At 37.5% G+C, this 25,381-nt stretch overlaps 2 protein-coding genes and 1 non-coding gene across 8 annotated transcripts in view; 1 reads left to right on the top strand and 2 right to left on the bottom strand.

Moving 5' to 3' along the window:
* Positions 1-8,497, top strand: part of NCOA4 (nuclear receptor coactivator 4) — a 66,294-nt gene extending 57,797 nt beyond the window's left edge. For 4 of the 5 annotated variants that reach the window (XM_055345091.1, XM_055345093.1, XM_055345092.1 and 1 more), the window contains 8 exons: positions 1,468-1,608; positions 1,788-1,876; positions 2,302-2,410; positions 2,947-3,036; positions 3,741-3,887; positions 4,977-5,993; positions 6,373-6,513; positions 6,901-8,497. In XM_055345091.1, the coding sequence (XP_055201066.1) occupies positions 1,468-1,608; positions 1,788-1,876; positions 2,302-2,410; positions 2,947-3,036; positions 3,741-3,887; positions 4,977-5,993; positions 6,373-6,513; positions 6,901-6,906 (1,740 nt within the window). In that variant the 3' untranslated portion in view covers positions 6,907-8,497. The remainder of the gene's footprint in view (positions 1-1,467; positions 1,609-1,787; positions 1,877-2,301; positions 2,411-2,946; positions 3,037-3,740; positions 3,888-4,976; positions 5,994-6,372; positions 6,514-6,900) is intronic. The other variant, XM_055345095.1, reaches the window with a different exon arrangement.
* Positions 8,498-9,235: 738 nt separating this feature from the next.
* LOC129522749 (mitochondrial import inner membrane translocase subunit Tim23) overlaps positions 9,236-25,381 on the bottom strand; it is a 34,554-nt gene continuing 18,408 nt past the window's right edge. Inside the window, exons 3-7 of one of the 2 annotated variants that reach the window (XM_055345096.1) lie at positions 24,673-24,766; positions 24,251-24,335; positions 20,658-20,716; positions 18,765-18,875; positions 9,236-12,598 (exon numbers count right to left, since the gene is read on the bottom strand). In XM_055345096.1, the coding sequence (XP_055201071.1) occupies positions 12,318-12,598; positions 18,765-18,875; positions 20,658-20,716; positions 24,251-24,335; positions 24,673-24,766 (630 nt within the window). In that variant the 3' untranslated portion in view covers positions 9,236-12,317. The remainder of the gene's footprint in view (positions 12,599-18,764; positions 18,876-20,657; positions 20,717-24,250; positions 24,336-24,672; positions 24,767-25,381) is intronic. The other variant, XM_055345097.1, reaches the window with a different exon arrangement.
* On the bottom strand, positions 21,513-21,711 carry LOC129523092 (small nucleolar RNA SNORA74). The gene has a single exon (XR_008667052.1). It is a non-coding gene; the product is annotated as a small nucleolar RNA SNORA74 (small nucleolar RNA).

The following is a 25,381-nucleotide window of genomic DNA, read 5'->3' as shown; positions in this document are numbered from 1 at the left end:
GTGTGATGTGCGCTTTTTTCTTCTCTTGTCTGGGTTTTTAGCACAGGGCTGGTTAGAGCATGGCTAAGGACTTTGCTTCTTTGTGCTAACCAGGTTTCACCCCATGTCTTGTTTGGTATGCCTGAAATGTTGGTGCCTTTGATTCCCAAAGGAAATTAAACAGATGGTAGAAGAGTCTGGAAAACCTTGTGCCACCTCAAAGATTTCAGTTCAGCATGCATTTTTTAATTGCTCCTCTTTGTGGTCCCTATGCCAAGCACTGCCATCAATAAAAAAAATAACAAAATGAATGAGTATTCAACTGCTCAGCTGTGTCCTTGATGCATAAAGGATGGTGCTGCATCATGGCCCCTACCAGCTTTTAACTTGGTGGTGGCATGGCTTTGTTGGTGGCATGTAATGTAAATCACTTTATCTGTTGAATCAAGTCAAAATGAAATCTCTTTGTTCCCTTGGCCTAATATTCTGTTGGTGAGTGGGAAGACCAAGTATTACATGATTTTGAAATACAACTTTATTATAGAAAAATTTTGTTTTAAAATAGTTTCTCATGCGGATTCTCATGGATAATTATAGGTGTTTTGATTTCTCTCCTTTGGATGTTTAGTATATATGCTGCTGAAATGAGCACTCTCCTTTGGATTTTTTTATTTGTTCTTTTTTGAATCACTACTTCTGCTTTCAGAAACATTTAGTTTACAGGTTTACTTAAACTCTGCCCCACTGGTCTTCTGGCTGTTGACATGTAGTGGCACATCTCTTTATTTAATTGCCCTAATGGAACTGGCTTGCTCATTCATAGAATGAGAAAAGAGACATTAAGTTAATACTTCTATCTTACTCCGCTGACAAATTTGTAAGACTATATATAGGTTTTCAAATTATATGAAAAACTTAGGGGATCAGTATTACATATCCTTTTTTTTTTTTTTTCTTGATTATTTCAGGCCACCCAAATATAAACCCACTCCTCTTTGGATGGATGGGGTATGGAAGGAGGATTTACAGCTTTTGTGGCTGAAATTCTTAAACTGGGTCTGTGGGCCTTTGGTGGTTCCATGGGTGTGCTACCGGGACCCGCAGCCCCGAAATTACAGGCAAAATTTTGAGTATATGATACATATTTTTCTGGAGAGAGGTTCCTTATATGTGATTGGATAATCAAAAGGGTTTGTGACCCTCAGAAGTTTAAGAAACTCACCATTCTTGGGCAGCCTGGGTGGCTCAGCGGTTTGGCGCCGCCTGCAGCCCAGGGTGTGTGATTCTGGAGACCCCGCATCAAGTCCCACGTCGGGCTCCCTGCATGGAGCCTGCTTCTCCCTCTGCCTATGTCTCTGCCTCTCTCTCTCTTTCTCTCTCTCCTTGTCTCTCATGAATAAATAAATAAAATCTTAAAAAAAAAAAAAAGAAACTCGCCATTCTTTAGGCTTATAACAGTAGTGAAGCTAATAGGTATGTGTTTACTAGGTCAAAGCCCAGATTCACAGCTGCATAAGCCGTCATCTGGAATGCCTCCGAAGCCGTGAGGTGTGGCTGTATGAACAGGTAGATCTCATCTATCAGCTTAAAGAGGAGACACTTCAGCAGCAGGCCCAACAGCTCTACTGGGTAAGGTGGCTGTAAGGCTATAATTGATTTGAGTATGGTTTTCCAGAGAATGTCTTTCCTATAATGTACCATTAATATAGATCAAGTAAAAGCTTAGTACCAAGTATTGTTTGTTTACTTGGATATATTTGGTGCTTTTAGTAACCTTGTGGCTAGATAGTTTCATTTTTTTCTTACAGTTACTGGGCCAGTTCAATTGTCTTATTCATCAACTGGAGTGCACCCAAAACAAAGATCTAGCTAATCAAGTGTCTGTGTGCCTGGAGAGGTAAAGATATTTTTTACTTGTTTTGACTTTTGATGTATTTTTAAAAACAAGTCAATTTTGGGATCGAGTCCCATATCGGGCTCCCTGCGTGGAGCCTGCTTCTCCCTCTGCCTGTGTCTCTGCCTCTCTCTCTCTGTCTCTATGAATAAATAAATAAAAATTCTTAAAAAAAAAAAAAAAAAAAACAAGTCAATTTTGAACTCCTTGTATGTCTTGGATTTAACTTGAGTTTTCCAGTAATAAGATCATCCTAACTCTATGTATATGCTTAATATTATACCTCGTGGTTCATAATGAAGTCCTCTACCTTTGATGAGTTCCTTAGAAAAGTACAGTCATTTCAGATTATTCACAATTTGGCTTTTGTTTTAGATTAAAACAGTTATTCCTTAAAAGTAGTCAGATGTTGTTTATTTTTTCTCCAGACTGGGCAATTTGACCCTCAAACCTGAAGATTCGACTATCCTACTGTTTGAAGCAGACACAACTGCTCTGCGCCAGGCCATCACCACATTTGGATCCCTTAAGACCATCGTGAGTAGTGTTGATCTCAGATAATTCATAGTGCACTTCTCAGACCTGTGGACTCACAAATGGTCTTAAAATATTTTACTATGAATAGTGGCTTTCTTGAAAATTTGGTAAACTACAGAATTTCATGTTCTGATTAAGCTGATAGAGCATTAGGCTGGTAGTTCTTGGAATGTGGTATTGACTCACTGATAATTTCTGAATTCATCTTGTATCTCTTGATACCTTGACATAGTTCTTATAAAGTCTATGGGTTGAATGGTATTTAAGATAAAAAATTAAACATGATCTGATTTGGGCCTTGTTAAAAACAGTAATACTACCAGTTATGGTAAAAAATTCTCTTTTATGATGATATTTATATAGTAGAGAATTCTCAGATTTCATAACTACTTGTGTAGGCATCAAATTTAGTGTAAAGAATATTCTAGTAAAATAGTAATGCATTGCTATTTTTGAAATTTAGTAATTACAATTTTACTTTTTTGGAATGAAAGCATAACATTAATAAACATGATTAATTTGCTTTCATTTTATAGCAAATTCCTGAGCATCTTATTGCTCATGCTAATTCATCAAATATTGGGTCTTTCCTGGAGAAAAGAGGTTATATCCCATTGCCAGAACAGGTAAATGTCATTTTGTTTTTGGTAACTAAATTATTATTTGGTTTATATGTTTTTTGTTTTTTTTTAAAAATATTTTATTTATTTATTCATGAGCGACAGAGAGGGGCAGAGACACAGGCAGAGGGAGAAGCAGGCTCCATGCAGGGAGCCTGACGTGTGGGGCTCAATCTCCCGGGACTCCAGGATCACGCCCTTGGCTGAAGGCAAGCGCTAAGCTGAGCCACCCAGGCTTCCCTCTTTTGGGTTTTGACTAAATCACTTTGTTTTTTTTTGGTTTTTTGGTTTTTTTTGCTACTATTTTTTTTGCAAAATGGCAGCAGTGGAATGAGTTAATTTATGCAATTAAACACTCCCTTTGAGACTGAATGTCAGAGATTTAGAGATTTTATGGGTATTAAGAGAGAAAGTGTTACCAATTAGCTCATAGGACATTATCATTAGCTCTCTGGGGGTAGCTCTCTTTGGCAACCTTCTCATAATTCTTAAGGCAATGTGAGTATAGAATGCTAGATGCTTTGAGTTGAAAGCAACCCTGGAGATGAGCTATACTTCTTATTTTATAATTGTGAAGATGGAGGCTTAGGGAAGTCATGTGAATTGTGCAGGGTCAGTGAAATTAGAAAGCTTGGGTCTCTTGCTTTACGGGTGAACTTTCTATGGCATTTGGCATTGCCTTGTTAAGCAGCAGAATATTATGTAATTAGCAGAAGTCAGCATCCAGCACTACCGCTGTCTCTCTCAGCGAATGGCTCCTTGGAAGCAAACCTGCCAGTGTTCGACAGGCTCCTTACATACCCAGCACCAACCTCCAGGACTGGCTCACCCAAAAGCAGACCTTGGAGAATAGTCAGGTATGTTGCTGCCTTATTGTTTCTGAGGTAGATGGAGTAGTAGATGGTTTTAGTTTATGTCATTAGTTTTTGCTATTAGGCTGAAAATATTTTTGCAACTTTTATTACACCAGTGATGCCTCTTTATTCTAGATAGTTTAGAAAACAGAGAACTATAAAGAAATACAAACCTAGAACCCCAACATGCAGAGCTAACTACTGTAACGTCCTTACTTACATACTTCCATTTTTGTATGCATACATACACTTCAGAAACATGATTCTGTAAATACTGTTTTGACTAGCAATTTTTTTTCTAAGTAAAGCATAAATATATTTCTCTTTCATTTAATTTCTTCCATTAAATCTGTAATACTATATAATATTTCATTGATTGGCTATAATTGAAATTCCAGTTTTTCTGGGTATGAACACAGTTCCCCTAAACAGCCAGGAGTTAGTGTGTGCACATTAATTCCTTAGCAGTAAAATCCTAGAAATTGATTTCTAGATTATAATTCTGCATACCCTTTAAGACTTTTGATACATATCGCCAGTTTGGCTTTCTAGGAAGTTGATACCAATTTATATTCAGAATATTTGGCAGAATATTGAGGGTGTATCTTTCCCTGAAACTTCTCAAATAGTGGCAATCATTTATAAGTTTCTTTTTTCCTCTGAATTTGATACAAAGAACAATTTTACTTTTGTTTTGAAGTTTGATTATGGAGGTGGAATATTTTTTAGGTTAATTAGCCTTCTTGGATGACTTGCCTAATCATATCCTTTGTTCATTTTTGTCTTTATTTGTGAAGGCTGAATGTAGAACTACCAGCCTCTTTTCTATCAAATAGGCTACAAAAGCTTGTCTTTAGTATTTTTAAGTTTTTTTAAAACTGCAGAAAATTGTTGGTTATTCAATACATATTTTAATATCCCAACAGAGAAATCCTTTCCTTGGCCTTATATACTTAAATTTAGAAACTCTAGGGAGTGTAAATAAATGAACTCTTACCATTGAACCCCAGAGCAGCCATAATGTTCTATGGACTAATACTGCATACTTCTTGTGTAGACTTCTTTTTTCTTTTTTTTTTTTTTCTTGTGTAGACTTCTGCCAGAGCCTGCAATTTCTTCGGTAAAGTCTGGGGCAACTTAAAGGGCTTAGAAAACTGGCTCCACCAGAGTCAGCAACAAGATGTTCCCGAAAAACCAACTTACCAGAAGTGTAACAGCCATTCTACTACCAGTTCGTACTCTGTTGAAATTGAAAAGATTGGAGATCTGGACCTTCTTGAGCAGGACGAGATGGACCTTTCTGATTGGCTGGTGACTCCTCAGGAATCCCATAAGCTGGAGAAGCCTGGGAATGGCAGCTGTGAAACCAGTGGGAAGTTTAAGCTCCTGTTGCAGGTGTTCCAAGAGCCATACAGTGTGAATGATTGGCTTGTCAAGCCCGATTCCTGTACCAATTGTCGGGGCAACCAGCCCAAGGGTGTGGAGATTGAAAACCTGGGCAATCTGAAGTGCCTGAACGACCACTTAGAGGCCAAGAAACCCTTGTCCATTCCCAGCATGATTAATGAGGATTGGCTTGTCCAGAATCATCAGGACCCATATAAAGTGGAGGAGGTGTGCAAAGCCAATGAGCCCTGTACGAGCTTTGCAGAGTGTGTGTGTGATGAGAACTGTGAGAAGGAAGCTCTGTGTAAATGGCTTCTGAAGAAAGAAGGAAAAGACAAAAATGGTATGCCTGTGGAACCAAATCCTGAATCTGAGAAGTGTATAGATTCCCTGAGTGTGTGGCTCTGTCCTTCCAGAAAAGAGGCAGCACAACAAGCTAAGATGTCAAAGGCAGTGGCTCCTTCTAGAATTGCTGATTCCTTCCAAGTCATAAGGAACAGCCCTTTGTCAGAGTGGCTCATCACACCCTCATGCAAAGAAGGTTGTCCCAAGGAAATGCCTGGTACTGAAGACAGAGCTAGCAAGCAAAAGCCTATGAACCCAGTGGCCACTTTCTGCCATCCTTTTAATACAGCTGACTGGGTCTTGCCAGGAAAGCAGATGGGAAACCTCAGCCAGTTATCCTCAGGAGAAGACAAGTGGCTACTTCGAAAGAAGGCCAAGGTGAGCACAGACATCTGAACTATACTTAGTAGATTTATACTTTCTTAATCCCAAATCTTGCAGATGGGCCAGATCCTGAAATATGTTAAATGTTATTTGGCATATTAATCTTGCTGGAACATCTGATTCAGACTAAAATTTTTGTACATTTTTCAGGCTTTCAGGCCCCATCCTGCAGGAAAGAAAAACACCACCTCAGTTTTAGTGGTTGTTTTTGGGAAAGATTAATAAACAATTTTACCTTTTCTCTTGCTTATTTGAGAGAATGGCCAACATGTACGCATTCTTTAGAGACACTACACTGTTGGGCAGATGAGTTAAGTTGGTGTCTTGCCTCCCAGTTGTCATGTAGCAACCCACCGTTTTTGTCTTCTTGCAGGAAGTATTACTTAACTCACCGCTACAGGAGGAATGTAACTTTCCCCAAGACCGTTATGGCCTCCCAGCAGTTTGTGACCTCTTTGCCTGTATGCAGCTTAAAGTAGACAAAGAAAAGTGGTTGTATCGAACTCCTCTACAGGTGCGTACATGTCTCTAGTGTAAAAAAAAAAAAAAAAATTAGAGTTTAGCTGCTTGTCAATGTTTTTTTTTTCTTTTTTATGTTTTGTCTTCTATATGAATTTACACTTGGCTCACTGAACTATAGTCCTGTTAATGGTGTGTGTGCTAGGCAAGTGATGATGGCTGGGGGATCGTAACACTTTCAGGTATTTTCACTTGAACTTGCTTTATAAAATAACTAGGACATACTTGAAAGTGACCTTTTAAGATGATATAACTGTCGGGAATTTTCAGAGTCTGTTGTGGATTTTATTAGCTTGAGAAACAAGTCTGAGCTTTAAGGCGGGGGGAGATTTGCTTTTATCCTATAGTGAAGGGACTCTAATCTGTGGACGTTTCTTTACAGATGTGAAGGAATGGAACCCAAGTCAAGCAACTTTTCTGCAAATTATCCCATATCCATGGGCCGAGTGACTGTGCAGCTTGCCAAATCATTGTGTTTCTGGGTCTGACCAGTCAGCTTAGTTCCTTTCCTGCCTAGTTGAGCTAGTGAAGAGAAATAAGTCATCGAATTATAAGTTACTGCATAAAAGAAAAAGACTGTTGATGCTGAGGTGATTTCAGTTCCTTCTTACAAAAGTATTAACTCAGCCCTACACTAGAAACAAACACAGCATCTTGGTGGATAGGTCTTTTTCATAAGCCTCTATAGCTCCTTAGATTGAATCGTTACTAGAAGTACATTAAAACACTGTAGTTTTAAAAACGAAATAGTTCTGTAATCAAAGTGTGTTGATATATTTGAAAGCTAGTAAGCTTCTCTAATCTTTTGATTGTCTTCCTTTAGATGCTCCCCGTGCTGTGGGTTTTCTTCCATTGGTGGTGGAAGTAATGATTCTTCTGTTTAATTAATCTATAGTGTATTTCACACAAATAGTTAACCTTGCCAACATAGTGATTTTTTTTTTCTTACCACAACATGTATTAACAATCTTGGCAATTTTTGACATTGATTATACAAAACATTTTAACTTTTACATGTTAGATTCTACATTATTTTTCTTCTTTTAAAAGAGATTCAGCTACTGCAAATTTGGTCTGTTATCTAAATGTTATTAAAGTATCTAATGAGCTTTTAGAAGAGCTCCATATTGTTTCAAGATTATATCCAGGGTAGTCCTAGCCACTTCCATAATATTCTGAACACAGGTAAAAGAGCCCTCCTGCTGAGTAATCAATCAAAGAGCGAAAGGCAAGACATGTTGTAAACGTAGTATTTGAACTGTTAGCTATCCTAAGGGTTATTGGTGCATCCTGTGTAAAGGGAAGCTGAGCCTGACACCTGGTGCTTTTAATTAGGAATAAATGAAATGTTCTCACTGCAAGCATAACATACCTACACCTTTGGAAGTAGAATGCAGTGACATTTTAGTGAATAGGCTGTTTTGAACACTTGTGCCTTGGGGTGTTTACTGAAGCTTTATGAAAACTTTGATGTTTTCCCAGTATCCTTAAAAGTCCCGTCCATGCTTTAAAAAGTATCTCTGTAGGAAATGCAATTTATAATGTTTTTAAATTCTCAAAGGTGAGATATCTTAGCTGCTTTCTGGGCTTTCAGACAAGTTTTAAATTCAGCTTTCCTGTATGTTATTAATACTTTCGAAGTTTGTGATGTGGTCATCTAAAAGCCCTTTTGGAGAAACTTCACAGTCCCACAGTCCTTGCCATACAGCTTCATTTGACTTCTTGAACACAGCTGAAAAGAACCTGTTTTTTGGTCGTCGCTCCTCCCCCAATACCACTTAGAACTTTAATAATAAAGGTGGCAGGTAAAAATTTAAGGAGCCTTTTCCATTATCTTATGTTGCAGGAAACTTTGTAGTTTTGAGGTTTAACGATGTGTTCCTAATTTTATATTCATCATCATGCTAATAAGTATGTAACACATTCTTTTGCGGTGAAGCATTTTGTACCTCCCTTCATTAAAAGCACAAACAGGCATAGTTGTATGTATCTGTAAAACTGCCTTATCACGGACTGTTCTACCACAGTGACCTTTGGGTAGGAGTACAGCTGAGAACTTTTATATTCACTTAAATATCGAGTGTATCTTATGAATCTTGATATAGAAAAAGCTAGGTATATTACCAGTTTCATTTTGAGTCTTTTCCTGCAGGCTTCAGATCTGCTCTTTTCATTTTTATGAAATATATTAAACTCTCTTTTTAAAAAAACTAGAGGCCTTCAGCTAAGGTTCAGTGCTTTCCTCTCTCTCTGAGTCCTTACTGGGTGCATGCAGGAAGGCCCTACTTTACCCTTTCCCTTCATAATAAACACCAGTTGTTTTAGTATGTATTATGTATATGTGTGACCTGCACTGCAGTTTTATTTAATTTCATTTCATAGGTGAGAAAACAAATAACTTGCCCTCACCTTTAGCTTTCCCAAGGCTTCCTTAAACCCTGTAGCTTGTTTCTGTCCTGTAATTATCCTCCATAGGGAGGTGAGTTAGTGAGCAGAGAATTTAGCATGATGGTTTATATCAAGTATCCTAAGGTTTAGTGTCAATTCTATTGAAGAAAATTTGTAACCTAGATGTTAATGATGCCAAGTAACCCTTTATTTCAACACAACCAAGAAAATGAGTTGGCCTAGTTGGGGCAGACAAAAATGCTAAGAGTAATTTTCACTTTATATCCAGAAAAATGCTTTTAAATAGAGACACTGTGTTTACACTTCGGTTCTGTTTTCACCCTTTATTGGAAATACAAGGCAACATTACAGTTTCAGATCATTAAATAAATGTGGGGATACGGTATAGACAACAATCATGACCTGAATCCTGTAAGTAGTTTTTCAGTTCAGAGGGTAGGGAAGAACCACATTACTCAGCCACCAGAGGAGTTTGGGCTTCCACTCTGGCTAGCAGGATGCCAGTCCTGGTCAACCATACATGATCTTTACCACAGCAAACTGGAATCTCCAATTTTTCAAACTAACTGTAGGAAGAGAGAGCAACTCCAGACTGACATATAAATTGGTCTGGATGACTACTAAAGTGTCCTCCACTCATAAGTTGGCGAAATCTTCAGAGTGACTGTTGGAGTAAGGAGCCTTTCATGTGCTCCCAGTTGTTATATAGTGCATAGAGGCTGGTAAGCGTTAGTCCTGCTAGCCCACCTCGTGCTACCCCTCGTAGACCACCTGGAAAAGAGGAGGAGGGGGAGAAACAGCCTTGTATTGCATAGTGTCCTAGCATCAAAGGATTAAGTAACATTATCACGAAATTGAGACATAATTCATGTTTATCAATATTCCACCTCAAACAGATTGTCCTAAAAATAATACAAGAAACCAAGAGAGGTTCAAGAGATTCCTTTAAATCACTTGTTTAATACATATATTCTCATTCACAATCTTTTTGCTTTTAATTTCATAATTTATAGCTAAGATCATGAGCATTAATAATTTCTTGATTTTTCTCCATCTCACTTGTTCCTACAATACTTCAGACAAGATCTTATGCATATTGAAGTCCCAAACAGATGAATAATTTCCTGCCAGTCCTACTGTTTAGGGCCTCATAGGCACTACAAATTGATTCAAGGCTATAATATAAACAAGGTGACACCCTCTTTGGAAACAATATTAACCTCTGGACTCTGGACAGGTCCTCTATTAACTTTGAAGACTCAAGAAGTAGTGGTGATAAGATAGCTATAATCAAATTTTTGTGTTAAGTGCTGATAAAGGACCACCTGTCCCCACCCTCCTCCCTGTCCATTCCTACACTGACACATCTGCCAATCTCTAGTATAACTAATGAGAAACAAGGCACACAGCTTCATCATCCTCACTGAAAAACATTGAAAGATTAAACTTTGAACAAGTTTTTCATGTGAAAACCAAGTAGCAATATATATTTCACCTGAAACGTAAAAACAAAAATGTTTTAATCAGTTACCTGAATATCATCCCTGGAGTCTACCAAGAGGACTAAGGGGTACCCAAATAAGCTTTTAGGAAATAACTCAATGTTCTTATGGTTTCACAAACGAGTAGATACCATAAACCTCAGGGAGTCTATACCTATGGAATAGTCATTCCAAGTTACGTATTTGTTAGGAAGGCAAAGTTGGAATGGAGCTGTGGTCCAGTGATTACCTTACCAGAGGCCCTTTGGCTACAAACCAGGAAATTCTGTGAAATTCAGTAACACTGCCAAGTTAGAACACTTCAGACTACCATTTCTGCAATGAATGTCCTGTCCTGCCAGATGGCTTCAGCTGATTAAAAAGCCACCCCCTCCAAGAGCCTCTCTGGTCTGAAGAGGTCTGATAGCCGACCTGCGTAGGTTTTCACCATGAAGTGCCCTAATTATCTCTCTCAAACAGACTGAAACAGAAACTGCAGGCATCACTTATAAACATCATCAAATATGTGGGAAGCAGGAATCAGAAAAAAATTCAATGGAAGATTTCTCCTTGAAGCCCATATCATCTTTGTATCATCTTGCTACATTTAGACTAAGTATAGCAGTTGACTTTGCAACTGTATCCAATGCGGTTGCAAGATTCAACCTTAGTTAAAACAGTCTGCCCAATAATAACTTAACCTCTCATGTCTTTAGTAAATCAACAAAAAGTTCTAGGGACTAAAGGTGAATTATAATTAGACCAAATTACTAAGAGGAAAAAAACAAACTATGAAGTACAGGAGAATAACTACTACTAGCAACAGCATCAACATGCTGCTCTAGATCTAAACTGAGTATAATGAGGGCTCTTTGAAGCAGGTTACAAACATACAGTACTCCATTCTGACTCAACAAAAAACAAAAGAAAGGTGGCCTCACTGCTGTTTATTAGCAGAAAAATGATGGAGGGCAGGTACCTGGAAGCGCACTACATTTGCAGATGTTTTCCTGGGACCAAACATTCAACTTCAGATGAACTCCCCTGGATCTACAGAGCTCTGAACTCTGCACACTGGTCTGGAAATACCGGCAAACTGTTCCTTACACTTGGCCCTTTGCTTTGAGTGTGCCTAAGAACACGGCCACTTAGCCACTTTTTTGAAAGACTCATATTTGTTCTCAGCTATCAAATAACAAGCCTCCTTGGGCAGGTGCACTAGGGGTAACAATGAAACAGAATTGCAAGACTCAGATTTTTGGGACACCAGTGGCATTTTAAGTGTCCCTTAACAACAATGTGTCTTCTAGAAAGCTTTCTACTTTCTGACCAAAATGAAACAAACTTAATTCAAACAAGTCACTTCTTTGAAGGTTGGACAACAGTTATTTGCAGCAAGCAGACACTAAACATTGGCAGTGCTTGATTTACTAAGCACAGCTAATCCTGATTTAAGGGTAGCCTCTTATCACATACCAAGCCAGGTTTTAGTTGTAACTTTCCATTAATTCCAGCATTTTCTAACTGATTCTATTAAACGTTTGAAGGCCTTGGCTTTAGACTTTCTGTAAAGAACTTCTGCCCAACTAAGCACAGGAAGTTGATAGCAAATATTCTTGCTTTGAACACAGTAACCAAATAAGGTCAATGGTCAATCTCTATAAAGGAAAACAAACACCAGACATGTGTTTCAGTTTTACCTTCTATCTTTTGGTCCTTACACAACTCTTGCCAGAAAGGGCAAATCTTCTGATCATAGGAAGATGAGGCCCAGAATATTAAAGTACCTTGTTTGTGGGGAATAGAGCTGGACAGTGGCAGAGCTAATACACTGAACTGACAATTACTTTAGAGCTGGGGAACCAGCAAATTTTTCTTAGAATGGCCAGAAAGTAAATATTTTAGACTTTCAGGTCCCAAAAGCTATTATGTAGGTATTTACATAACCACTTGAAATGTAATTACAGTTGACCCTTGAACAGTGAGTGGGGTTACAGGATGCCACCCCACCCCCTGCACAGTCAAAAAATCCATGTACAGGGATCCCTGGGTGGCGCAGCGGTTTGGCGCCTGCCTTTGGCCCAGGGCGCGATCCTGGAGACCCGGGATCGAGTCCCACGTCGGGCTCCCGGTGCATGGAGCCTGCTTCTCCCTCTGCCTGTGTCTCTGTCTCTCTCTCTCTCTGTATGACTATCATAAATTGAAAAAAAAAAAAAAATTAAAAAAAAATCCATGTACAACTTCTGACTCTCCAAAAAGTTTACTAATAGCCTACTGTTGACTGGAAGCCTTACTGAAAACATAACAGTTGATAAACACATATTTCGTACCTTGTATGTATTGTATTATATATTGTATTCTTAGAATGAAGCAGAAAGGATCACTAAGAAAATCATAAGAGAAAATACAAAATCAGTACTGTACTGATTGAAGAAAAATTATATATAAGTTGACCCATGCAGTTCAACTTCACATTGTTCAAGGGTCAACCATTTTTAAAAATATAAAACATTCTCAGCCTCCGGATAGTGGATAGGCATCTGGCCAGCAGATGATGCTGGCCCCTCCAGTCTTACCTACAACCCTGACATGGCTACTACTAAATACTATAAAAAATTTTTTATCATTTTTGACAACACAGTATAGTAGCATTAAGTATAATGGCATCATGCTACTATCACCTCCATCATGCTACTATCACCTCCATCTCCAGAGAACATTTTTCATCTTGCAAACTGAAACTATGTACCCATTAAATAGTAACTCCTCACTCCTCTCTTCTAATGCCTAATTGATACATAGGTTTTTGCTCACTTTAAATTTTATTTTATTAAAGTAGTCCATATAAAAAATTTCAAGTCAAAATAGTACCAAGATTTTAGTAACGAATAATGTAGTACACACACCATCTTCACCTTAATTCCTAGTTCCCAAAGGCAACCATTTCATTCTTTGCTTTTTACCTTCATGTTTCTAAATAACACAACTACTTTGCTAGTTCTTGATATCTACTGACTTCCTACCAGGAAAACTGTTAAGCCTTGTAAAAATTACATAAAATGTGCTTATGGTGGGATGTAAGTAACTTACTTTATATAAGTTATCTCATTTACAAGTCTGTGAAGGGAATATACCCTTGTGTAACAAATTCAGACAAGTTCTTCTCTGCACATGTAGCTGTTTAGGGATCTAATGCTAGTCAAGTCAAACCCAGTCTGACTCCAAAGTCCTTTGTTTTTTACACCACATTTAACTGCCTCCAGGATAGATAAATAAGTCTATTGAAAGGGGTAATAACAGTTGATCTAGGCCTTATAGAAGGACTGGATTTCAAATTTATGTGTTTGGTCATATGATATATGCAAGGAAGGTGTGGGAAAAGTCTGAAAATGTAGGCTAGGATTAGAGCATGGAAGGCTAGGATGAGAAATTTAAGTTGAAAAGCAGTATGTCATCATCAAAAGTTTTTGGACAGGGAGTATTAGAATTAGTACCATACTTGAAGATTAAGCCAGAAATAGTGATTAAACAAGACAGATTGAAGGTAGAAGTCTAAAGTCAAAATGGTCAATGAAAAATACTTTATAGTATAGAAGTAGGTATAGAAGTTCATGGATGATGAAATGAGGGGATGGTGAGAGAAAGGTGGGTTATCAATGGCAACAGGAACACTACAAGATGCTGTTTCCTGCTTCCCTTCCCCCACCTCCCCCTTCACTTTCTGTTACAGAGTGGAAGCAGTATGTGTGACTCTTAGCAGCAGAGCAGCTGCCTTTCGGGCTTCCCATGGTGAGGGAGTCCCTCCCAGCACCACCAGCCCCTCCCCAGCAATCCCAGTTCTTTTGTGCAAGACTACACTTATTAAATTTTCTCAGTAGTTTTTGACTCCCCACATTACTATCTTTTTAGGACTTTTTTTTTTTCTTCTCATCAGATTCTTAGTCATTTTGGAGGTTGCTTTCCTGTGATGGTATGGTAGCCCAGTCTCCTTTGAGAATCTTAGGCAAGTTTTAGAGGGTTTACCAACACTGACTTAACATCTCCCATGAAAACTCTGGACCCAGAACAGTGAAAGTTTACCTGATAATTATGATCAACAATTTAAGGCTTATAAGTAAATGGAAATGCTAATATTTAGAATATAAGAATCAAAGTCCAGTGAAGTCAGATTCTTTCAGTGGCCTACGAAGCTGCTCTATTTTCTATATGATTTAGTCCCTTGCCACTTTTACGGTAACTCCAGAGTCTACTGCTCTCCACCCTGCACCCCCCCCCCCCAGCCGCCTTTTAATCCCCATGGGACTTTGTTGTTAGCCTTTACCTAAATCACTCCTTCCAGACAGCCATCTCACATGCTCCCTCATCTTTGTTCAAATATGCCCTCTCCTTGAAGCCAGTCTTAAACCTTGGTGCATACAGTTTTGTGTGTATGCCTTAGTTTGCTGGAGGATAAATTGCTGAAAGATTACTTCAGCAAAGGATCTACGTATTCAAAATACTAATAACTAATGCCAGTTGTTTGCTTCCCTTTGCCAATATTAAGTATCACCTACCATCACTTTAAGTTTTTATTTTAGTCACCTGATGCTCATCACAAGTGCACTCCTTACTCCTATTTCAACGCATCCACCCACCCAACTCCCCTATGGTGACCATCAGTTAGTTACCTGTCATCACTTTTTTTAAAGGCAGTTGGTGAAAAATATTAACTTAATGTTTTATTTTGCTTTGCCCTGGTTGCTTGGGACACTGAATAGCTTCTATTGGTTAATGGTTTGTATTTTTCCCTGAAGCGCTCTGTCAATCCTTACTCTGTTTTTTTATTGGACTGTTGGTTTAAGTGATCTGTCAAAATGTTCTGTATATTACAGCAGCTAACCCTCTGCCTATTACATATGTGTATTTTAATTTACTGGAAGAATATTGCTGCCACTAATAGAAAGTCATCAAGAAAGTCTTTAATTTTGTTAGGCCTGGCACTCATTGATAAAAGTACCTCTTTTAACAATAACCCTGATAATATTTGCTTAATATGAAGAAATGTATTTGAATATCCTTTAATTTTATTTAGTCTGCTTCTCTAATACAATCTTCTGGACAATCAAATCTGCTTCTCTAATACAATCTTATGAACAGGTCAGGGATTTTTTGTGAGGGGAAAAAGGGGTGCCCATATCTTTTAGTCTCTGATGCCTTGTTCCTGATTTCAGATAAGTCACCAAGCCTTTTAAACATTAGTCCTAAGCTTATGAACAATAGCAAAACTACAGCTGTTCCTGTTCTGGTAGAATACTGGTCAATATTTTTTTTTCCAAGGTTTTATTTACTTATTTGAGAGAGAGAGAGCACGAGCAAGGGGGAAGGGCAGAGGGAGAAGCAGATCCTTGCTGAGCAAGGAGTCTAACAGGAAGCTCAATCCCAAGACCCTGAGATTACGACTGAGCCTAAGGCAGACATCTAATGGACTGAGCCATCCAGGCGCCCCAATATGGATCATTACTAAACAGATTTTCATATGCCATAGAAAATCTAATAATGACATTTCATACCCTTTGAAAAATATTTTTTTCCCTTTGAAAAATATTTACATAAATTCATTAAATAAACAGATATGAACTAAAATCACTCAAGAGAATTATTCATTTAAATTAGCCTCTAAGCGTTTAGTTTGATAACTACCCATTTTCTCATGTGTTTTTCCTCATGAGTTTTCTTTCCACTAAAGGAGCTCCATACCTAAGTTGAGTTATACTACTTTAACCTTTCTTTTCATTTCTGTTGTCAAAGAATACATTGGGGGTTGGAAATGTTTTATGTCAGCAAGAATCAGCTATTCCCTAAATGTAAACTTCTGTCCTTAAGAGTCTATGCTGGCTCTAGACCAAGAGTGCCTCAACTCTTTTCCAAATCCCTGAATCTAGAAGTCGAAGTTGTATTTGTATTCCTATCACACAAAATTTGTAATTCTGTACTTATTAAATTCATTCTAAACCAGAAATCAACAAGACTCCTCTGTAGACTGATTTCAATGTGTTGAGCTAAATTTAAATTGTTCAGCCAGAAACTATGAGCCAACGTTGGAATTCTTGGTCAGCAGATTAACTTCCTCTATGTTTCACAGTGTAATGGAAAATGAAATCTGTAGTCACCTGACATAGAATTATGGATATTCTTTTTCTGCTTCTTCTCTTCTGAACCAAGACCTTTCTCTTTTATAATTTATGCAGGAGGTGTCTCAGCCTGTGTCATAAATGCTATTACTGCAAGGAAATCCTTGACGCAGAAAGCTAGGCTCCCATTTCCTCCAAAATCAAGAATTCAGCCTTTTCCTTTCCCTTTTAAATATGTATAGTATGTTCTAAGATGAATAATTCAGTACACTCTTATATTCAAGGCTGCCCTCAGCTTGGGAAATGCCACAGTGGCTTACCCTGAATAAGAAGACCGGGACTTTCCAACCCCCAATGTATTCTTTGAACTGGAGCTTTAGTGCCCATGTACTGGTACAGAAACAGCTCCCACTCAGCCCTAGCCATGTCAACTTGAATAATGTAAGCTTTTTGTCTTCCATTTATTCAAAAGAAGCTGGAATTCCAGATTTCTATGTGAAATCTCTTGTTTTTTAAATATTAATTTGATCTTTTGTAAACACAGGTTGGGCCAAGTAAACTCTTGCTGAATGCACCCTTGTGCTGCCAATTAAAGTTTTAAATTCTTTTGTCTGATCCTAAAGATCTTCAACTTGAAGTATTTTTAGATTTTTTAAGAAAGTTTTTCTAGCTAAGGTAACATCTTCATAGACATAAAAGGCATTTATCGTCTCAATCTACCTGGTGCTCTGTTTATGTGAGTACATACATGTGCATGTGGTGCAAGAAATACTGTGAACTCTTAGGAATAAAATTCCAAATATGATCCATTTTATTCTCTTTTTAAAAAGATTTACAAATTTATTTATTTTGAAGGAAGAGAGAGGGGTGGTGGGCTTGATCACATGACACTGAAATCACGACCTGAGCCAAAACCAAGAGTAGGATGCTCAACCAACTGAATACGTAGGAACCCCTAATCCATTTTCAATATAGGAAAAAAAAAACCCTCACTCTCAGATATATCAGGAAATGATATATCAGATTTCCTGATCTTGGATTTCATGATCCCACTGAAGCTTTTCTTTCTTCTATTAAAAATGAAGCAAAAGTGCTACCTGATATTTGTGGTGGAGGAATTTCCAAAATACAAAATTACTCCATTAATCATTTCTAATGCATAGTAAAACAATGAAACAGAAGTAATTTTCAGAGGTATAAGTAGAGTACATATGTAGTTTAAGCTATTTCAAGCAGAAATGTGATGAAAAATTTGGGCCTATCACCAGTTATGTGACCTTTTGAAAAGTCCTCTTAATACTGCATTCATCTATAAAATTGGAATGTGATGATGATGACTTCACAGTTTTAAGTAAGTTAGTAAGTAAGTGCTTATAGCTGAGGGCATAATCATAATGCAGTGAATGTTAATTTCTTTTCCATCTTAGAGGAGAATTTGGTATTTGATCTCCAGTCAGGTCATTTTGGTTCAACTCTTAAGGTTCTGTTTATTTTTTCAAAGTTGAAAGGTATTTAGTTCACCCATGTTCACAGGAGCATTATTCAAAGTAGTCAAAGGTAGAAGCAATCCAAATATCCACTGACAGATGAATGGATAAATAAAATGTAGATATGTACAAGGGAGTTTTTATTCAGCCTTGAAAAGGAAATTCTGAAACATGCTACAACATGAACTTGAGGATAGTATGCTAAATGAAACAAGCCAGTCATAAGAAGACAAATATTGTATGATTCTGCCTATATGAGGTACCCTAAAGTACCTAAGAGTTTAAATTCGTAGTTAGAAAATAAAAAGGAAGGGGAAAATTGTTTAATGGATACACAGTTTTAGTTTTCAAGATGAAGAGATGTTCTGGAGTTAGATGGTGGTGATATTCCACAATAATGTAAATACACTTAACATTACTGAATGTACACTTAATAAAAAACCAAATAAAAACCCAAACCCAGGGGATCTCTAGGTGGTTCAGCAGTTTAGCACTTGCCTTTGGCCCAGGGTGTGATCCTAGAGTCCCAGGATCTAGCCCCACATCGGGCTCCCTGCATGGAGCCTGCTTCTTCCTCCGCCTGTGTCTCTGCCTCTCATGAATAAATAAAATCTTAAAAAACAAAACAAAACACAAAACAACCAGGAGTTTTGTTCAGCTCTCCATTATACTGCAAAAAATGTGTCAAGTATCCTTTGAAAACTGTGGCTACTTAGTTTTAAAACTACTGAGAGCTCCTCTTCACTCAGTAGTACCTACCTGTACATTTATACAACATGCCTGTCATGGTTCCAGCTGCTACTGTGTTAAGGTCATCTTCTGCACCTCGTGTTTTCTCAATGATGACACCAAATGCACTATAGAGCAAAGCTAAAGGGGAAATGGAACTGATCAGTAATAAAAAGTGATTAAAAGTCAGTATAGCAATTATGTTTAGATAAATATATCTTATAGACATTCTACAAGCATTCAAAGATATATAAAGAATGACTACTAGAACACTATTTGTAATTGCAAAAGCCTGGCACCAAATCAAATGCCCATCAAAGGGTAAAGACCAAGAAATGGACTTTCCATATACTGGAATACTACACACTCCAAAGAAAAAGCAGGAAAAACCATATCACTAGCATGTAAAAGCAGGCACATGTGTGTACAACTGGGGATATGCAAAGAAATTCTGTGGAAAGCTTCAGAAGCAACAAGAATAGTAGCTACTAATAAAAAGTCCCGCTGGGGAGTCCCAGGAAAAATATTTTTAATGTTCACTTATATCTTATTCATAACAGCTTTATACTTTGGATTTAGAAACGAAGACACACGCATTTCTATTGTAACAAAGATGTTAACTTAAAAAAATTTGAGGTTTGGTTCCCTCACATGTAAAAAACTATTAACACTAGCACGATATAGTTGTAACAAAATCATCCCCCAAACTGCCTTTCTCCTATACCTGTAAAGATTCCTATTAATCCTTTTATCATTTCTCAAAATTATGCCGTTATTTGACCCTTCAATATTACACCAAACTCTGCCTTACAACACCTCTGTTGTGATATTCTTATACTTATGTAAAGGCTCTTCTTGCCATTTCAACTTCTTTAACTGAAACTGAACTTGAGCAAAACATTGTGATTGATCATATGATGCTAGGAACACACAAGGTAATTGGTTCCCAGTTCACTCAGGAAGAGAGCTTCCTGGAACATGAGATTTGCAATGCTAAAACAAAGACAGTCCCCTGGGCACACCAGGATGGCAGATTACTCTAGTTACATAAGCAACCAAACAGAAACAAAGAAGGGTGACTGTATATGAGCAGCACATTGAAGCAGTCATTTCCTAGAATCTCAAATGTCAATTTGACTTCATGGTGTGAAAATGTACTGCTTCTAAATCCCATGACAAAGCTAGGGTATTATTCTTTCACAACAGATGCCTTTTCTACTTTTTTCAATGAGATGCTTACATTTTCCTTTAGTTAATCTGCCACAATTAAAAGATTTTCAGACTTTCAACTAAGTTACAAAGACATTCTTGGCTGTTACGGTATAAATACCACTGGTACATTTATTATAAGCTATGAGTAACCAAAAGAGTCAATCATTTATAAACAACATAATATGAAAGAATTTGGTCCTAAGTCCTACCAACTTACCCTTTGCTTAGAACAACAAATGTTTTCATTATCTACAAAGGTCCTATTATAACTCTGGAAATTGGGTCTGGGAAATCTACTGAAGTAAATAGAATGCTGAATGGGCTATTAGGAAACTAGAGCAAGAGGGATGAATTAATCTACCGTACCTTACTACAGGACCCTGAACCTTTCTTAACATAAAGAGGCACTTGACTTAGATCTAAGTTACCTGGATTTCATATCTACTTAAAACATGATTTGGTATCTTGCTTGGACAGGGGAGTATATAATATTTAAAAAGACTTAAAACATTGAGAAAAGGCTTTAACATCTGGAATTACTTTATGTTGTTAATGGTCTTTTCCTAAGTATTGTCTACATTACTCATCAGAGTAGATTTAAATAAAATGTTTAATATCCTAGGGCCAGAACTTTGGTTGACCAAATTGTTCATGATACCATACACATTCTTTTGTTGCATTAATGATTTATTAAGTGAGATCTCTACTTACCTAGAGAACCTAGAGTATTAGCCCAAAGTGCCCCTTGCCTAGTCACCATGTTCAAAATCCTACCAGGGCAGAGAGAGAAAGAATTTGTACTTAGAATTACCATTTCTCTAATAATTTGAAAAACCATTACTGTAGCTATTTATAATGTATAAAGCCAATACCCGAAGTTTTCTTAATTTATTTTTATTTTTAAAATTTATTTATTTTTAAAAAGATTTATTGATTTATTTTAGAGAGAAAGAGAACACGAGCAGAGACCCGATGGAGAGAAGCAGACACCCCGCTGAGTGCACAGCCTGAGGCAGGACTTGGTATCAGGACCCCCAGATCATGACCTGAACTAAAATCAAGAGTCAGATGTCCAACCGAATGAGCAACCCAGGCACCCCCTGAAGTTTTCTTAATTTTAAGACTTACCTTAGTATCTCCTCAGAATTTAGTAAGGATGACTTTTACTGTATATAAATATAAATGAAGGTTAAACCTCTAACATTTTTGGGCAGTAAGGAAAGTTATTATTAAATATAAATCAAATACACAAAGGATTTGACAGCCTAGAATGTATTTTACTAAAAAAAAGTTTATAGTAATTGATCTACATAAAAGAAGTAACATAGGGGTGCATGGGTGGCTTAGTCAAAGTATCAAGTCATGGTCCCAGTGTCCTGAGATTGAGCCCCACATTGGGATCCCTGCTCAGTGGGGAGCCTGCTTCTCCCTCTCCCACTGCTGTTCCCCCTGCTCGTGCTGTCAAATAAATAAAATCTTAAAAAAAAAAAAAAAAAAAGCAGAAATAAGGGGAAATACTCAGAGAAGGAAAAAGCTGTCTCAGTAGAATACACACAGAAAACATACTATGTCTGCTCCCTGACTAGAACCAAGCGGCCAGAGTTAACGCTCAGCATACTCTCAAGGAAGCATAGTTCTGCCTTGTACCAGTGCCAGGCACCACCAAAACAGTGACAGAGGCAACTGGAGGAAGAAGACATTCCTCTCCCAGCAGTGTAACACCATCACAGGAATGGGTCTATCCGGACAGCTGACTACTGCTGGAAATTATGTAATTCCAGTAACAAAGTGAAAAAACTCATTTAATGCAATTAAAAAACTCATGTAATGTCCAAATAACAAAAATTTCTTTTTTTTTTTTTTAAAGGATAGACTTTATTTATTTATTTTTTTTTTTTAATTTTTTTTTTATTTATTTATGATAGTCACACAGAATGAGAGAGAGGCAGAGACATAGGCAGAGGGAGAAGCAGGCTCCATGCACCGGGAGCCCGATATGGGATTCGATCCCGGGTCTCCAGGATCGTGCCCTGGGCCAAAGGCAGGCGTCAAACCGCTGCGCCACCCAGGGATCCCAAACAAAAATTTCTATTTATCTCTAAAAAGCTGTTTAAAAATTAGTAATGAAGTATATAGTTTCTAACTAATTGTTACATATTTACTAACTTAAGTTCAGTATACTGTCATTTGTAACAAGTTTTTAAAACTATTACTTTTATTATACCGCTGGAAGCACTGCAAGTTAGTGAAATTGTCTGGGATATGATTGGGCAATTTATCTCCACTTACTGAGCCCCTATTTAGCTACCTTAATCACCTCTCAACAACCCTTCAGTGTAGAAAAAAACTTACCTAAAATCACAAAACAGTAAGTAAGAAACTAGGCTTTGAAGCTACATAGATCTGACTGGCCCCAAACCTTACCTTCTTTCCATTTTTAGAGGCTGCCTCCTACTTCATTCATTTTATTTTTCAAAGATTTTATTTATTTATTTGAGAGAGCGTAAGAGGGGCAGGGTAGGGGGCAGGCAAAGAGAGAGGGAGAAGCAGACTCCTCATTGAACAGGGAGCTTGACACAGGGCTCAATCCCAGGAAGCTGGGATTATAAACTGAGCCAAAGGCGGACCTTAACCAACTGAGCCACCTATTACCTCGGCTGTCTCCTGTTTTAAATGCTTCCTATCCAGTAAGATTAGAATGGTCATATAAAAATTATATATATATTTTAAGAATATATATTTTAGAAATCTTATCTAAAAAATATAAATCAATTTTACTCTCTCTAAAACACTAATAACTATCACTTTTAAGCAAGAAAGGTTGTCTTTTCTAGCATATCCTCCACTTTCAAATTGGTATTAAATGATGTGATGTTAGGGATTTGCTTTAAAGTAATATGCGAGCGGAGAATGAGATGGGGCACATTTGGTCCCAATCTTGGCCGACTGCTGAGGATGGGTTATGGTTCATGGGTCTTCACTGTACTATTCTGTCTACTTTTGTACATTTTCAAAATTCTGCATAACACAAAAAAGTAAAAAAAAGTACTGGAGTAAGGAACAAATTTTTTAAAAAGATTTTATTTATTTGAGAGAGAGAGAGAGACAACATGAGTGCACTTGAGAGCACAAGCAGGGGGAACGGCAAGCAGAGGGAGAGGGAAGAGCAGGGAGCCTGACAGGGGGATGGAAGGAAGGTGTTTCGATCCCAGGACGCTGGGATCATGACCTGAGCAGAAGGCAGATACTTCGGCTAAGTATCCCCATGCAGATGCTCTGGAGTAAGGGACAAGCATTAATAAAAATGTAAAAATATGCAAGGATCTGGCCTAGTAAAGCAAGATCCACATAGTAACAAGAATATGAAAAACTTGACAGTCAGGATTCCCAAGGTCTAATTTAGCAAACCTGCTGCCACCTGCTGGCTAAACAACATATAAAGATGATGACAGGGATGCCTGGGTGGCTCAGCGGTTGGGCTCCTGCGTTCCGCCCAGGGCATGATCCTGGAGTCCCGGGATGGAGTCCCACATTGGGATCCCTACATGGAGCCTGTTTCTCTTTCTGCCTATGTCTGCCTCTCTCTGTGTGTGTGTGTGTCTCTAATGAATAAATAAAATCTTTAAAAAAAAAATGATGATGAGCCATTGTATAAATATATACTGTGTGACTTCACCCATATAAAGTGTAAAAACATCCAAAACTAAACATCATATTATTTAGAGAATATCTACATGGACCAGTCATGTTTGTTTCTTGGGCAGGGTGAAGATGTCTGTACTTTCCTTCTCCACAAACTTCAATTTCCGAAGAGAAGACTCAGGGAACTATCCCTAAGTTCTAGGGACTCCGTGATAAATTTTTTTTTGCCTTCTCCTTTCAGAAACAGTGAGCGAAGTCAGTTTAGTTCAATTCAAATGACAGCAGATCCAGCAATCACTCTTACATGCTTCTTTCTTTACTATCATGTCCTATGGTTTTGCACACCCTTGAACAATCTAACTAACGTATTAGCAATTCAACCACTAGAAAAGCAAGTCACAGAGGCCTACAGAATGAAAAAGTAGAGAAGTTAGGTCGGGGAAGCAACAGCTAATTGAGGGACACTGACTCAAAAATCACTCCTTTTAAAATCTAAGCCTCAGTAACCTGACTCCTTAATTACTTTTATTTTAAGGAAAAAAAATCAATCAAAATGTATGTCAATACCCTAAACATTTGTAATCTCAAGGTTGTGCTCATCAAGCCAACAAAGTAGAGGTTAATATTGAAACATCACTACATCAGATGATTATAAGACTTACTGTACATTTCTTGGTTTGGACCAGGACATGTTCTGGGTTTCCTTCAATCCTAGCCGTAGACCGTTCATTGCTCCAAATGCAGCCCCTAGTGATTCACAGTAATGATTCAACCAAATAATACAGTTTTCCATTACAAAACTGCACTTCGAATTCTTTTTAATTTTAGTAGGAGAAAATGAAAAATGTATATAATAATTATTTATAATTTTTTTTAAAGATTTTATTTTTAAGTAATCTCTACACCCAACGTGGGGCTCAAACCTACAACCCCAAGATCAACTGTCACATGCTCAACGGACTGAGTCAGCCAGGTACCCCTAAATGATTTTTTAAAACTCTGGAACCAATATCTGAAATACTTTTGATTTTACACACTTTTGATTACTTGGATTGAGGACAGTGAAAAAAGTGATCATACCCACCTGTCATACAACATCCTCCAATGGTAAAGAAGGCCAGTTCAAATCTGCCCCGGGTTTTATTAGCTCCAGTGGGTAAAATAAACTCATCAGTATCCTAAAAGGGCAATAACAAAATCCAAGCTGAGCTCCCCTCAAGATCCAGGAGTTGCAAAGTGTTTTTTAATTTGTCAAACTAGTTTTTCACAAAAAGTAAAACCTTAAGTCAACTAAAACTCAATTACACTTAGTCAAATAAAATTAAGTTTCTAAAACAATACTAACACCTAAATCAAAGTGAAATAAAATGTGCTACATATGTAGTTATACTCACTAGTTCTTAGGAGGCATTCTCATCAGAACTTTGCTTCTCAATATTAAGTTTGATAGATTCTACGTGTATGTAATTTGCCTTAATTAATGTTAAATATGAAGCAACAGTGCAAGAATGTTTAGGAAGGACAGCTAAAGAAAAAGGTAAATGGAAAAGCATAAGAAGTAATAATTTACTCAAGTGAAACATAACTGTGGAAAAAGAAAACTTTCATTCTGTAGCTATTTATCAATCTGCTCAATTAAAAAAAGCAGAAACTACAGAAGTACAACAGTTTGGATTAATTATGCAAAAGCAAAATTACCTTCTTAATTCTCAACTATTTGGGGGCGCATATATTCTTTTGATAATCTTAGAAAGCTATATAGTCTCTCTTTCCAGTAAATTTGATATTTACTG

Source organism: Nyctereutes procyonoides, unplaced genomic scaffold, assembly GCF_905146905.1.
Source record: "Nyctereutes procyonoides isolate TBG_1078 unplaced genomic scaffold, NYPRO_anot_genome, whole genome shotgun sequence".
NCBI lineage: Eukaryota > Metazoa > Chordata > Mammalia > Carnivora > Canidae > Nyctereutes > Nyctereutes procyonoides.
This window is presented reverse-complemented; position numbering and strand designations above follow the sequence as displayed.